General features: G+C 42.4%; 1 protein-coding gene across 2 annotated transcripts in view; it reads right to left on the reverse strand.

The window, feature by feature from the left end:
- Positions 1–14524, reverse strand: part of crebbpb (CREB binding protein b) — an 87802-nt gene that overhangs the window by 9296 nt on the left and 63982 nt on the right. Inside the window, exons 5-27 of one of the 2 annotated variants that reach the window (XM_015945595.3) lie at positions 14081–14194; positions 13170–13409; positions 12955–13054; positions 12619–12756; positions 12415–12532; positions 12113–12287; positions 11945–12007; positions 11548–11660; positions 10941–11129; positions 10448–10792; positions 10122–10283; positions 9830–10007; positions 6600–6718; positions 6244–6483; positions 5988–6076; positions 3972–4052; positions 3815–3871; positions 3628–3705; positions 3440–3507; positions 3187–3337; positions 2917–3063; positions 2714–2827; positions 1896–2061 (exon numbers count right to left, since the gene is read on the reverse strand). In XM_015945595.3, the coding sequence (XP_015801081.3) occupies positions 1896–2061; positions 2714–2827; positions 2917–3063; positions 3187–3337; positions 3440–3507; positions 3628–3705; positions 3815–3871; positions 3972–4052; positions 5988–6076; positions 6244–6483; positions 6600–6718; positions 9830–10007; positions 10122–10283; positions 10448–10792; positions 10941–11129; positions 11548–11660; positions 11945–12007; positions 12113–12287; positions 12415–12532; positions 12619–12756; positions 12955–13054; positions 13170–13409; positions 14081–14194 (3245 nt within the window). Of the gene's footprint in view, positions 1–1895; positions 2062–2713; positions 2828–2916; positions 3064–3186; positions 3338–3439; positions 3508–3627; positions 3706–3814; positions 3872–3971; positions 4053–5987; positions 6077–6243; positions 6484–6599; positions 6719–9829; positions 10011–10121; positions 10284–10447; positions 10793–10940; positions 11130–11547; positions 11661–11944; positions 12008–12112; positions 12288–12414; positions 12533–12618; positions 12757–12954; positions 13055–13169; positions 13410–14080; positions 14195–14524 lie in introns of both variants that reach the window. The other variant, XM_015945593.3, reaches the window with a different exon arrangement.

Below are 14524 nucleotides of genomic sequence, written 5' to 3' on the forward strand. Positions count from 1 at the left end.
CTACACACACACACACACACACACACACACACACACACACACACACACACACACACACACACACACACACACGGGAATAACTACGGGACCTGCGATACAAACCCGTTCTGGCTGATTTCTGCTTAAAATGTAATTTAAAAAACAAATACATAAACGAAAATTGTCTATAAACAGAACCACTTTAAGCTTTTAGTTTTCTACGGCTAGTTTTTAACAAACTTACGTTTAAAACTTCGTAGCTCTCCTCATTTTCTCTTCCTGTTGAAAATCCAGAGCCAGCGCACAAAGCATGGTGGGATAGCCTTGTTCTGTGAGGATACAACAGACCCGTCCTCGAAATGTGGGCGGAGCAAGGACACATTTGAGGACGCGAGAATGAGTGTTTTTGGAATTCGGACAGTACTCGTCGCTGCACTGTGACATCGACCTCAAAATGCGCTCTTACAAGAATCCTTCCCGTGGATTGGGACACACCCGGTGTCTGCAGCTCACCGCTCCCCCAGGGTACAGGTCAAATGCAGAGAACAAATGTCACACACACACACACACACACACACACACACACACACACATACACACACACACACATACACACACACACACGCACGCACACGCACGCACACACGCACACACACACACACATGTGACAACTAAGGGGACTTAAAAAGATTGTAGCTTGAAATGGTTAGAGATCAAGGTAAACTAAATGAGAAAAATCTTCAGTAGGACCCGAATGCATCATTTTTACAGACGCTCCTTATTTTTACATGCTGTTTTGAAATTGTCATATTATTATATTTTTAACTTATATATAAAAATATGAAGTTATTTTAACATTTTTATTTAATTTTCTTATTGTTTATATTGCTTTTTATACATATATTGGCCTCACTCAAGAGAAATGCTTTATAGCCTTATTTGCCAGGTGTTTGAGCTTATTCAGCTTCAGCGTCGACCTTGCCTCATATGTAAAGGTTATTTGATCCAAAGAAAGTTCCTTATGTGGACCAGATGGCTGGAATGGGTGGAATAATCATATAGATTGTGACGTATCTACCGCGCCTGCCCCCATTTATGGCTTTTCTTTCCTTTTTTACATTCCCACTACGTCCGTCACCATTAGTAATGTTTTCCCCATCCTTTCTACACCCACCATGTCCTGAACACGGCAAAATAAGCTACAGATCATGTTTGTGAAGCGTGTTTACTCTTATGTAGCACACAGACTCTGCGGCAGCATCACTCTCTGGAGGAGTGAATATCAGAGGGTGAATATTCCTCTTCAGAGTCAGCCGTTACTAGTCAAAGACCTTTGTCAACAATGAACAGACCTGTCAGCATTAGTATTCGCCCTATGTGTGCTCCAATCGTCTCTTTGACCAGAACCCTTCTGATGAGAAGCGTTTTTCAAACGTTACAGACTCTAAAAATGTCTATAGACATCCATAAGTGTTGTTCAGATTGAAGTTAAATCTCCAATATCTTCTGGTGGAAAGCATTGACTTCACGAGGGATTATATTTGCAGCTGTGGCTCCTTAAACCCAGAATGACGCTTGTCGCAATTTTGCGACTTTGATGTTTATAGAGTTAAAATAATCTGCAATATTTCAACACATAGTTAACAGTGAAATCCTCACTATCTAACTGCCCCGAACCCCCCCCCCCCCCCCCCCCAATTTTTTTTTTTTTTTTTTACATATTTTTCTAACTTGGATCTATTCTATTCATCTTTCTGTATGCACTGGAATTAAACTATGATATCTACAAATTTACAGCCTCCTTGTAATTTGCTGAACCAATTTAAACGTTAAGATTTTCTGCACAACTATAACGATCAAAAATACTTCCTGCAATGGCACTAGTGAGAAACCCTTGGTCGAGGTAGTTTTCTGACCTTGTAGTCGTGTAGGATTCTCTCAGCAAATGCTTTGTCCAGCATCTTCCGGTACCACTCTACAAGTCTCTTGGGTTTGGGGATCTTCTGGTCCAGAGGGTGGCAGTGGAAAATATAATCATCTCCTTCACTTGGTGGGCATGCCCAGATGTGACCCATCACATATCTGGTGAGAAATTGAAGTTCTAGTCACTTTGCTCATGAAAGAATGATACAGATGGGGTCAAAAGAATTAGGGATGCATCCATACATTACATTTGAGTACTCACTGATACCAAGTACCGATACGAGTCCTAATAAATGTCATGACACTCCTTAAAACTAACTGATACATTGTTATTTTGGTCAAGGCGGGCCTTTAAGCACCACAAAGTTCTGACGTGTTTCCTTCAGATTTGTTGTAATTCTTAGCAAGTGCAGGGCTTTTTCTTCCCTCTCCTTTTAAATGTTCTTCTTTTACTTGCTTTTCATTTTGCTTTTACCTCAGTTTTAACGACAGCTGTCATTAGGCATATTAAATAAATATATTTAAAGAGTGAATTTTACTACTATATAACTATCCTCTTTTTGTATTTTGCTGGCATTGAAACACTCTCTTTTTCATAGATTTAAATAACAGCCGTACAGCAACTTCAAATTCTTCTTCAAACTTAACGTGGTGGCTGTTTGCCGGGGAGCAGGGAAACAAAGCTCACGTTGGTATCGGTCTTGTAGTACACGCACGTGCTACCGGCCTGAAAACCCCATGCTGGTATCGGCATCAACGCATCCCTAAAAGGAATAAACCAATACTTGGTGTGAAGCAGGTCTTCACTCACCCAAGTTTCTTTACATACTCCAGGTAGCCTATCAAGATCTCATGGTACACTGCAGTCCTTAGCAAACGTGGCTTGAAGAAGTGAATACTGTCGAGGTATGATATGTAAACTCGTCTGAAAGACAAAAATTGTAAATTTAATGAAAGGATACAGCACATATAATACCAAAATGTGTATTATTCTTATTTAAAACATAGAATTACCTTGTGTTAGGAAAGGAACACTCTGAGCCATACTCCTGTACGTGCATGCCAAAGAAACAAACATCCACACCGTCGATTTCTTCAAATGCAAAAAGTGCTTTGGTTCTGTAAGGGAAGCTTTCCACCATTTCTCCTGAGTCTACAAACCTGTGGATGAAATCATAAAGGTTACATCTTTCATTTCTGAAGTGAGATGCGGTTTAGTACCAGGAAACAGGCCTTCTCCTCCTGTTGGATCTAAAACTGAAAAAGGGGAGATGAGTGTATTACCTCGACTTCATGCCAGGCTTCACATCTACAGTTTTGTCAGAGCTGGCTACTACTCGCACAAACACTTCACCAGCTTCTGGGTGGTTCTGCCTTTTCAAGTACTTGTTCACTCTGTCCTCAATGTATGTCCCCAACCTTGTGCACTGCAACCCTTAAAAAACACATTACAATCAATATGGATGTTTTAAAATCGAAAAAAAAATTGTTACATTTGATAAGTAATATCGTGGAAGGTTTGCTAAGTAAAACTTACTTCTGGCTGAGAACTTGTTTTCTTTTCTTGTCTTACCAGACTTTCTTAGACAATTGTCACAAATAAAACTAGAAAAAAGAAAGATTAATTCTTAATGTCAACCTGCAAAAACTAGCACAATCAAACTTCCAATAGAATAAACATGCATCAGTTACAAGCAGCTGTCAAAAAGCCACAGTAAGACTCACCCTGATGGCCAAATCACATCATAGTGAAGAACACAAATCTGATGCATTTTTCTTCCACAATCTTTACATTCAACAAACCTAAACAGAAAACAGAATTGTTTATCTCTTTCATAAAACCCACATAGAAGCTTTACTGCTATCACAAAGGGTCGAGTCAAACTGTCGCTACGGTCCAGACGGTACTCACGGTTCAGGGTCCAACATGTCATTTTTCTTCTTTTCAAACTGATCTTTTGATATCAACCTGGATGAAAAGAAACAAAAAAAGTTTACATTGGTTCATGGATCTCCTGGAAAGAGAACGAGGATCAAAAACGTTCACCAGCTGGTGTACCGAGACTTACGTTGCTGGTTGAGATGGATCATCCCCCAGGGTCACGCTGTTGCCCTGGATCTCATTGAAGCACTTCTCACAATAATGATACCTGTTGGCAGTAAGACCACATTTGAGTGAACAACACACAGTAGCAACACAGGCAACCCGGCATGCAGGGAGCAGAATGCAGAGTGAAGGAAGGACATGGCAACAACCAAGGACCAGGAGTGGACCGATGGACACACACAGGCAGAGGTACAGGTTGGTCATGACTCAGCCACTCATTCACACTCCCAACGACGGCAGGGAAACATGCCAAAATGTTAATGAGAAAAAAAAAAGGACCGATGATAAATGAGCTTTCTACATGGTCTTGTTGAAAAATTAAAACAGCAATTCTTTTAAACAGATGTGCACAAGAGTGATGTGGGAGGAGTCAGAATAAATCCATCCATCCATCCATCCATCCATCCCAAAAACAGAAAATAAAGCCCAAATTGTCTTTTTGAAAAATGTAGTGCAGAGAGCATTGGACCATAAACACAACCTGAAGCATACGTTCACACCTAGTATCTTTTTTACAACTACCTGAACGCAGCTCGTGTAAAAGCAGCTGGAGCCCTGGACCTGCTGCTTACACAAGGTTTTTGGAATCATAACTGTTTTAAAAGTACTTAAGCAAGAAACGCTGCCTTGAAGTTAAAACGGGCTACGCAAGGATTAGGGCTGAACCATCCACTATTTTTGGAGCGAAATTGCGATTTCAAACAGCACGATCACGTGACGATCAAAGCTGCAACTTTTCAGCGCTCCTGACTAATCCCCGATCTGTTATGTTAGCTTTTTTTTTCTTCACATCCGGTGTTTCACCACGGGTTACGGCGGCGGCAACAGCCAGCGTGAGGGACGGGGGTGGGGTGTACCATTCGGAGCCGGGCCCAATTCCACAACAGACAGAGCTGCATATTTAGGTTATTTTTCCACACACAGCGCTGCTAGAGCCGATAACGGCACCATAGGTGAGCGAAGGAGAGAGACTCCTCCCGCATCGGAGCAGGTTCAGGCTGATTTTTAAAGCTTGGTTTAAGCTTCATCAGTGTGAGTGCGAAGTCGCAGACTTTAGCTGACTTGAAAGTGAAACTTCTCTCTTAAAAATGGTTTGAATTTTTCTGATGGCACACGTTAACATGTCAGGGTCTCTTTCAATGCGTATGTGCCTCTCGCTCACGGAGCTGACCGCAGCATAAACTAGGCTTTATAGCAGAGTTTTAGTGAGGAAAAACTACCAGACGGCTTCAAAAAACGTCCAGCCAGCCTGCCTTGGTAATGAGGGGAAAACGGTGTGCATTATTGGTTATTTAATTCATTTAAAAGCTTTTTCTACCTTCAGATTTCCTCCTTGCATTTTTGGAGTAGAACAAGAACGTGTTTTTTGTAAAGCACCTCTCTAGATAAAAACCACAAGTGGCTTCACAAGAATATAATTTTTTAAGATATAAATATAATAATGGGAGAAAATATTAATAGCTTTAGATTATATAGTAAATATTAATGTGAATGATTTGTTGAACTAGATTAGAATCTACATCATCTTTTCACTTAATATACGGACGGGATGGCTTAGCAGACTGGTGTTGTACCTCTATTTGAAGAAAATCGTGAATTGAACTGAAATCGCAATTTCTCCTAGAAAAAAAATCGTAATTCAATCTTTTCCTATAATCGTTCAGCCCTAGCAAGGAGTCACCTACAATTTAAACACAGACAACCTTCTTTTTAGCAAACCTCAGAGTTAAAAGAGCCGTGTTGAAACATGTTCATACAAAAGCTGCAGTGTCATTTTCAGAACAAGAGGGGGCGCTTTGGTGCCAGATTTCTGTTAAAGCTAATAAACAAATGAAGACAACACAGGGACTGATCTGAAAATATGCTAGACTGGGACAGCTGCAGTAAATGAAGCTGTTAGGCTGGATCAAAATATTTTAACACTTGCTTCATATCACTGCACCTGCTTCTAAACCTCAGTACAGTCACGTGTATTTACCTGTTCTGGTAGCTGTAGTAGGTGCTATCTCTGGAGATGGTACACAGCTGTTTACCATAGCAGCAGAGTGTCTGAGGCGAGAACTCGAACTGTGAGAACACCAGAGCAACATCGACAGTAAGGGCCACTCAGAGAAACTTTACCCACATTCAGCAAGTAAACAGGAGTGAACTAATTGAACTAATATTATTTAATAAAATTATATCTTAAGGTACAATTTTGCCTGCGTTTGCATTTATTGCCGAGTTAAACTCACCTTCCTGCCGCAGCAGTAGCCCAGACCCTGCATGACGGGATCGATTTCCACTTCAAACACCTCCGCCAGCTTGGTGCAGTACTTGTAGACACGAGATGTTTTGCGGTTGTACAGCCAAGCATTGTTGAACATAAGCCACACGTCATCCACATACTGCCATGGCTCCTGGTACTGACCTGTATCCAGCTTGCGCTTGATGGTGGATAAGTCAATGGGGATCTTTACTATGTCAAAGTAATCCTGCACAAGAAACGCCAACAAAAAACGTTTGAAGGAATGAACAAATAACTCAATATTTCTGTCAACCTTGTTATATTGCATTAAATGCATGTCCATATATATTTGTAGAAACTCACAGGAATACCCAGCAGCATGGGGTCTACAGGTTGTCTGAAGGGCAGGGACTCGGGGTCTTGTCTGTAGAGAGCCTCAAGTGTTGGCATTAGGGCTTGCCTCAGCTCCTCTGGTTTGAAAACTGGATAGAAAGAAAATTATTTTTAAAGACCCAAACAAAGTGTATCCATATGGCTGAAAAAACCTTTTCTGCACACTGCAAAGGCTAAAGCTGGGTTCCTTCAGCTCGGGTGACGAGTGGCGAACGTGTATAATCAAAGACATTTCCCTAGTATCCTTCGTCACCTGGGGAGAGTTGCAAAGCTATTTCCTGCCAGGACAACAGAGGCCATAGTGCCGCCATTGAAGTCATGTCTCTGGTCGACAGTAGTGTATTTACTTCTGCGTATTTGCATTTTTATTGTATACATGATTTCTGAGACTTTTCAACAAGGACAAATTTGTCCCTCATTCTCCTCTTCTTCTTCTTCATTTAGTCACCACTTCCAAACACACGTTTCTCATAATTCCTTCCACAAATAAAAAGTTTTCTGCATATCTTTGTACTCCTTCGGCCACAGGTGTGTAATGTCCATATCGCTGGACTTCTTCCGTGAGATCTCCTTTGTGTCTGCCACTATATAGGCGCTGGTCATAAAATTTGAATTATTCAATTGGAAATTGATTTATTTCAGTAATTCCATTCAAAAAGTTAAACTGGTATATTAGATTAAGTCATTAAACACAGATTGATAGATTTCAAATGTTTATTTCTTTAATTAGGAAGATTATAACTAACAACTAATGAAAATCCCAAATTCAGTATCTCAGAATATTAGAACATTGTGAAAATGTTCAATAGTGAAGACCCCTGGTGCCACACTCAATTCAGGTAATTAACTCAGAACACCTGCAAAAGACTATACATGGGCTCTCAGTCTAGTTCTGTAGGCTACTCAATCATGGGGAAGACTGCTGACTTGACACTTGTCCAAAAGACGACCACTGACACCTTGCACAAAGAGGCAAGACACAAAAGGTCATTGCTAAAGAGGCTGGCTGTTCACAGAGCTCTGTGTCCCAGCACATTAATAGTGAAGTGAAGGGAAGGACAAGACTTGGTCAAAGCAAGTGAACAAGCAGCAGGAATAACCGCACCCTGGAGAGGATTGTGAAACAAAACCCATTCAACAATGTGGGGGAAATTCCCAAGAGTGGAGTGCAGCTGGAGTCAGTGCTAGAAGAACCACCACTCACAGCTCAAGACAGGTTTCAGCTGTCGCCTTCCTTGTGTCAAGCCACTCTAGAACAAGAGACAGAAACAGAAGTGTCACACTTGGGCTGAAGACAAGAAGGACTGGACTGATGCTGAGTGGTCCAAAGTTATGTTCTCTGGTTAAAGGAAATTTTGCATTTCCTTTGGAAATCAAGCTCGCAGAGTCTGGAAGAAGAGGGGAGGGTAAGGTTGGGAAATGGGCCAAATGAATCGACCATCGGCGATGGGCTGAGCCGTTACGGTTGTTTTTTACAGGAGGTGATTTTTTTTAGTTATTTATTTGTTATTGACGAATATTTTACACACTACGCACAGAGAACATTACGGAGGTAACAATCAAGAAAAGATCTCCATCAGCGCACCTGAGCCTTTTCTCACCTCTTCCGCCTCTGGCTACTGACAGTTCACGCGCAAGCAGCGCACTGAGGAGGGGCTTGGAGAGCGTCTGTGATGCACTCGGCATCAAGCACTACAGCTCGGCGTCGAGTGGAAAGTGGAAACCCTTCCTTCCATCTTTCAGTCTGGAAGACTTCTGGTTATTTCATTTGGAGTAATGTTTCCCGATTTAAAACTTTGCTTAGCACTTGCTTTGAGTGTGCCAGCAGAGCATGGATCCATCCAGGACACTGTTTAAACAGCCACAAGTCTGTCTGAGGCAAAAGTCTAGAAGCTCATAACCTCTTCAACAAGCTCCCTAGAGACATCTGATTACACACAAGCTGCAGGTGACCAGCTCGGGTTCACGCGGCGCAGCAGGAGGAACGCGAGTTCGAGCCGCAGCAGTGAAATGTTCCTAATTCAAGTTAAATCATTTAATTTCATTGTTCATATTACTGGGGCATTCTGATCAGCTTGGTTGGACTAAAAATTAATTTAAATGAATGGAAATTTAAGGAATGATTATTCATTATTTTATAAATGAAAGTGACAGGGATAAATGGATCATGTGACCTCTGGCAGCGGGTTGACTCCTCAGAATGCGTCCAAACGCAGCAGCGATTCATTCAATCCCCCACTTATAAAAGAATGAACCCCAGAAGTATTTTTTCAGAAAGAAACATTTTGGTAAAATAAAAAAACACAACAGTGGGCACCAGAGGGAAACAAAGACGAGGGTTCTTTTAAACATTTTAACCGTGTTTAATACGGGCCGTTTATACGTCACTCTACCAAACTACAAATACAAAATTAAACAAAAAGAAAAATATACATTTCTCTTCCAGCAAACATATGTGCTGCACTTGTATTTAAAAAAATCTATGTTTTGGGCTTCTACTGTGTTCACAAATCAGTCCATGCCTCATGACGTCACATGCACGAATAAATTCATTTTGTTTTGGACGGACGATTGGCGGTGGGAAAAATTATTCAAATCGCCCAACCCTAGAGGAGAGCCACAGAATCCACGTTGCTTCAGGACCAGTGTAAAGTTTCCACAGTCAGTGATGGTTCGGAGTGCCATGTCATCTGCTTGTGTTGGTCCATTGTGTTTTCTGAGGTTCAAGGTCAATTCAGTCGTCTACCAGGATGTTTTGGAGCACCTCGTGCTTCCTGCTGCTGACCAACTTTATGGAAATGCAGATTTCCTTTTCCAACAGGAGTTGGCACCAGCGCACAGTGCCAACGCTACCAGCACCTGGTTTAAGGAGCATGGTATCCCGGTTCTTGCAATCGTTTTTTAGGGGGGAGGGGAATGGCAGTGATGTTGACAAAGTTCAAAGAAGTGACATTCTGACCAATCACAGGCTTGCAGTCTTTGTCGCTTTTGTCAGACCGTTAAAATTTGGACCTGCCCCTTGCATCAACGGATGCCAGCATTGCGTCTCTCCGTTGCCAAGCTGATGGCAAAGTTTAAACTAGGCACAAGACTGAAAAGTAAACTTTTGTTGCCAAATACAGGACTACTGTTGGGAGTATGGAAGGTTTTCACATGAGAGGATAAAAAGTTAATGATTGTACAAAAAAAGATTGTCTAACTTTTTCTACGGTTCTGAGTGGTGGAAGTGGTTGATGTGCCGTTGGCCCCACCATCCTCCTCTTCTTTGGGTTCTGCCTTCACCTCAGACCTCTTGTCCTCGGTTTCCATTTGTTCCTGCTTTGGTTCAGCTGCATCTGGCTCCTCCTTCTTCACCAGTGGGAGTTTGGTTTCATTATCCTGCTTCACAAAAATAAAAATAAAATGTGTTTAAATTGTTTGAAATTGTAATCAGAAGTCCAAATGGCAAAATCCTCATCATTTAATCTCCAAATAATTGATAATCCTCTATACCTCCATTTTAATTTCATTTTGCTTCTTGATGCCGTCATCATCTTCATTTTTTACTTCGGATTTAACCACGCTCATGTCAGGCAGGGTCTGCTGTGAGCTCAGCTCAGCCACAGAACCTGGTGTAGGTACTCTGGTATCCATACCTGCTGCTACCTGTGATAACTTGAGAAGAAAAACAAAACATACCAGTCATAGCGCTGGTCACATAAACAAATGAAACATAAACTGATGTGATATATTGTAAAAGGCATTTAAAAGGATGCTTCAATGCAAGCCAACAAAAGCACTGACTAGTTTTTAGTGCCCAGGAATAACTAGTGTCTCACCGGTGTGGCAGGATGTTGCGCCTGTACAGAGGTGGGCTGCTGCATCTGGCTAGAGGGTTCAGAATGGGGCTGCAGGGGTGTCAGCGGCTGGGAGGGGTCAGGTGGGGTGCTCATAGCTGCAGGGGGACGAGGGAGGCTACTTGGTATGTGTGTTGGAGTGGAGGAGGGTCCGACCGTGGAGCTGGGAGTGGAAGGCTGAGGTGGCCCATGTGCCTGCGTGGGAGCGTTTTGCTGCTGCTGACTAACACTGGGTGGGGGGGTGGTATCCAGGGTGGGCTGGGGTGCAGGGCCAGAGGACAGCTGGAAGCCCAGTGCATTCAGAGGGATGTTAGAGTTTTGTGGTGGCTGGAACAAAGTGGGGCAAACTATTAGTGTGCTAATACGGGCAATTTTTGAAGCAGCCAAACATGGACACTCAGTGCATCAAAAGGGAGGCACAAGCTACAAAAAGAGAAGAGTCTAAACAACTTCTTACCACAGCACATGCTCTTACCTGTGCAACAGCAGCTTGGGGCATAGCCTGCCCCAAGCCCAAATTCACATTCATTGCTCCACCTGCTGCACCAGGAAACTGGCCCTGTGGCAGGTATTGGCCTTGGTTGGCTGGTTGAGACACCATGTTGTTAGCATGACTACCCATCACTCCTTGATTCGGAGGCATCCTTGATGGGGACATAACCATCTATAAAATATAAAGAAGCGGCAAAAACATCACAGTAAGCAAAGGTGTCAACTTACAAAGTAGAAATACTTTGTTACGTTACTTTAGGAGAAATTTGGGGTATCAATAATTGACTGAAGTAATTATGTGTTGGCCGACTTCTTTACATTTTAAAAATAACCTTGTTACTCCACCTATCCTGAATAACTGTGTCATCCAGATAGTGAATTTGATTGTGGTTAGCTAATGATTTTAAACATAAGCCATCATGATACCCTATGGGACAGCAGTAGCTCAGGAGGTAGCGCGGATTGTCCAGTAATTGGAAGGTTGCAGGTTCGATCCCGGCTCTGACCAGAGGGGCCAGTGGCACCAGTCTAAACTGCTGGAAACTTGGTTTTCACAACATGCAGTCAGAAGATGGAGAGAAAAATCTCACCGAGTTCATGTTCATCTGTGGTGGATGGCTCATCGGGGAAGGAGCCCTCACTCCCATGGGTGCCTGAGGCATCTGTGCATTCTGTATAGCCATTGGGTTATACTGATTAATTCCTGTGGGAATAAATTTACACAAAATTACATACCTGTTCAAGGGAGTTAGACTAATTTAATATTCCATGTCCTACTGGGCTGGTGTCAGGAACAAACCAGCTGGCTTGTATAAGACAGGTTTAACCATTGTGCGCACACAGAAAATTAGCCTTATGTACAAAATATCTACCAGTTTTCTCTTTGATACTTAAAAGGAAAAGCAACAGCTAGATATTTTTTACAAATTGGCACAAAAATAGTTTCTTTAAATATAACTTTTATGAAAGTGAAAAGCAAACACATACCATGGTCCACCTGCATGCGGTTCATGATCTGATTTGGCATATTAGGCATTGGTGCAGGCCCATCTGCAAAAGGACAAAACAACCATGTTTCCTTGAGCAGCTGACAGATGTCTGGAAAACATTTGAATGGCTTGTAGACATCCAAGGTAAAGGAGAGTGGTTACTAACTTTGAGGCCTGACAGCCTGCCCTGGGCCCATGGTGTTTGGTTGACCCATCCCAGGCTGCTGAGGGCCAGCTGGACCCCCTAAACTCGGCGGTTTATTTTGCCGCGAGCGCCTCTTTTCCTCTAGTTCCTTCTGGATCTTGTAAATCTTTTCTGCCAGGAAATGGTAGTACTCATCCTAACAAGAAGATGAGGAAAAAGAAAGGGCAGACAAGGATAATTAATGTGTATGTTCATTTGTCCTATCAGAGGGATTTGGTCTCAAAAGATTAGCAAAAAAGAGCACTGAATCTATTATAAATTACCCTGCTGTTGGCAGACTCATACATGTCACCCTCAACTTTGCGTGCATATGCTACCAAGTTCTCCATCCGCCTGTCCTTTAGTGCTGCAGGGTCTGGGGTTGGGAATATGGCTTGTACTCTAGAAGAGAAAATATTACAAGTCTTGCAGTACTACCACAAGACAACTTGAAACTCCAAAAGCGTTTGAATAATTGCTGGACTTACAATTTGTGCACCAGGTGAGTGCGCAGGTCCTGAGTGACATGTTCATGCCAGGCCTTCCTTACCCCTGTAGCAGAAAGTGGGGTGGCAGTGGGCAGGTTTCCCATTCCTCCTACTACTGACCCATCTGGCATTAGCTGACTAGAAGACACAATCAACTGGATCAGTTTGGAATTTGAATCATAAAAATTGCTGCTCTTAAAAGATCGATTCATGCCAGGAGATCGACTGAGATAATCATTTTGTCACAAACCAACAACAAAACCCCATAAAATGTATTGTTCAAATCAATGATTGATTATAAATTTTTTTATTATTAAAATTGTTGCAAAAACTCACTTGTTGAGCATAGAGGGCAGAGAGGAGTCAGAGTGCAATCCAGTCTGGTCTGAGGAAGGGGTGCCCATTCCTCCTCCCATCTGGTTTATCTGATTAGTGCCTGAAAACAATATTTACAATAACTTGTTTACACCGCATCGTGGCATTCCACTGTGCTGAACACACTTGCAGATAATATAGGAAAATAATGTAATGAAGCCCTTTATTTTTCATACCTAGGGGGTTCATGTTCCGCAACTGCTGGTGCCCCTGGGGGTTTTGCTGAGCCGGACCCTGACCCTGCACCTGAGCAGGGGACTGATTCCCATATGGGAGGCCCAGGGCAGCGTAGGCCCGCTGCATGGAGCTGGGGTCAATGTGTGTGGTAGCACTGTTGATGGCTGTGGCACTTGACTGGCCAGCTCCGACTGTACTGATAGCATTCTGCAAGCTGGCCCCAGGCGAACTTAGCATAGCTGTAGGGTCAGGGGCAAAATCAATAATCAAAATAATGGTTTAGTAAAAATGATCATTTTTTAAACAGTAAACCTGGAGTCACTGAGGAAGAAAGTTGTTTGTTGTGACTTTGCATGTGCTCTAACATTAACATATTAACTAATGTAAACATTTCATTCATTCATTGTTCTCTTTCAAAAATAATTTCAAACAAATATTCTTGAAAACGGTCATTTCAGAAAGGAAAAATAAAAATAAAATAATTCCCAGTTAAAAGGGTTCTTGGATGTCCATCTGAAACCTGCTCCCTGCTGTGTTGATTGCTTACAGGGAGCACGCTGCCTCTGTAGGGGGATTTAAATCCGTCATAGAGCCTTTTAACCAATTAGAAAGCATTCTGTCCTGAGACCCTGCCCCCACTAATGGCAGAGCCACTGAGCCCCTCCCCTGGGTGTCATATTACAGGCCCGGCCTTTCTACAGGAATCCTCTCGCTGTCTGAGCTCGGGGACAGCGAGTCAGCACAGATATGCAGCAAGAAAACACAACCTGCAGGTGGCACCAACTCATACGACACACACTTCCTTGAGGTTCACCATTTACCTATGACAGCGCTGTTACAGTCTAAAAGACTTAAACAAGGTAAACCCTGGGTCTTTTTCTATGGATTTATAAACAGATGAGATACTCACGCTGCTGATTCCTCTTGTCACTTGCATTCTTCAATGGCAAGCAAACTGGACAGTCATGCCGTGTACAGTTCTTCCAGTGGGAGATGATCTGCCTGGATGATGCACAGTGAGCCACTGGAGAAAAAGCAAAAGGGGTGTTTTAACAATCCAACTGCTTCTGTACAATACAAATGTCAACACATGAAAATGAGTCATTTTGCGTAATAATGTGCAATGTAAAGCTGCAGAACTAACTTATTTGTACTTCTGTGGGAACAAACGACTGTGTGTTTCTGTTACTGCACACACACTCACCGGGCACACATCAACTATCCAACATGAGATTTACAGTGTCTGTGTTCGTTTTGTCAACTCACTTTCTTCATTTATGGTTTCTTCTATTTACTGAAGGTTACATTAGTAGCCTTTGTGCATGTGCTGCTTTAACAAGAGAATTTCCCCACT

Source organism: Nothobranchius furzeri, chromosome 12 (genome assembly GCF_043380555.1).
Source record: "Nothobranchius furzeri strain GRZ-AD chromosome 12, NfurGRZ-RIMD1, whole genome shotgun sequence".
Taxonomy (NCBI): domain Eukaryota; kingdom Metazoa; phylum Chordata; class Actinopteri; order Cyprinodontiformes; family Nothobranchiidae; genus Nothobranchius; species Nothobranchius furzeri.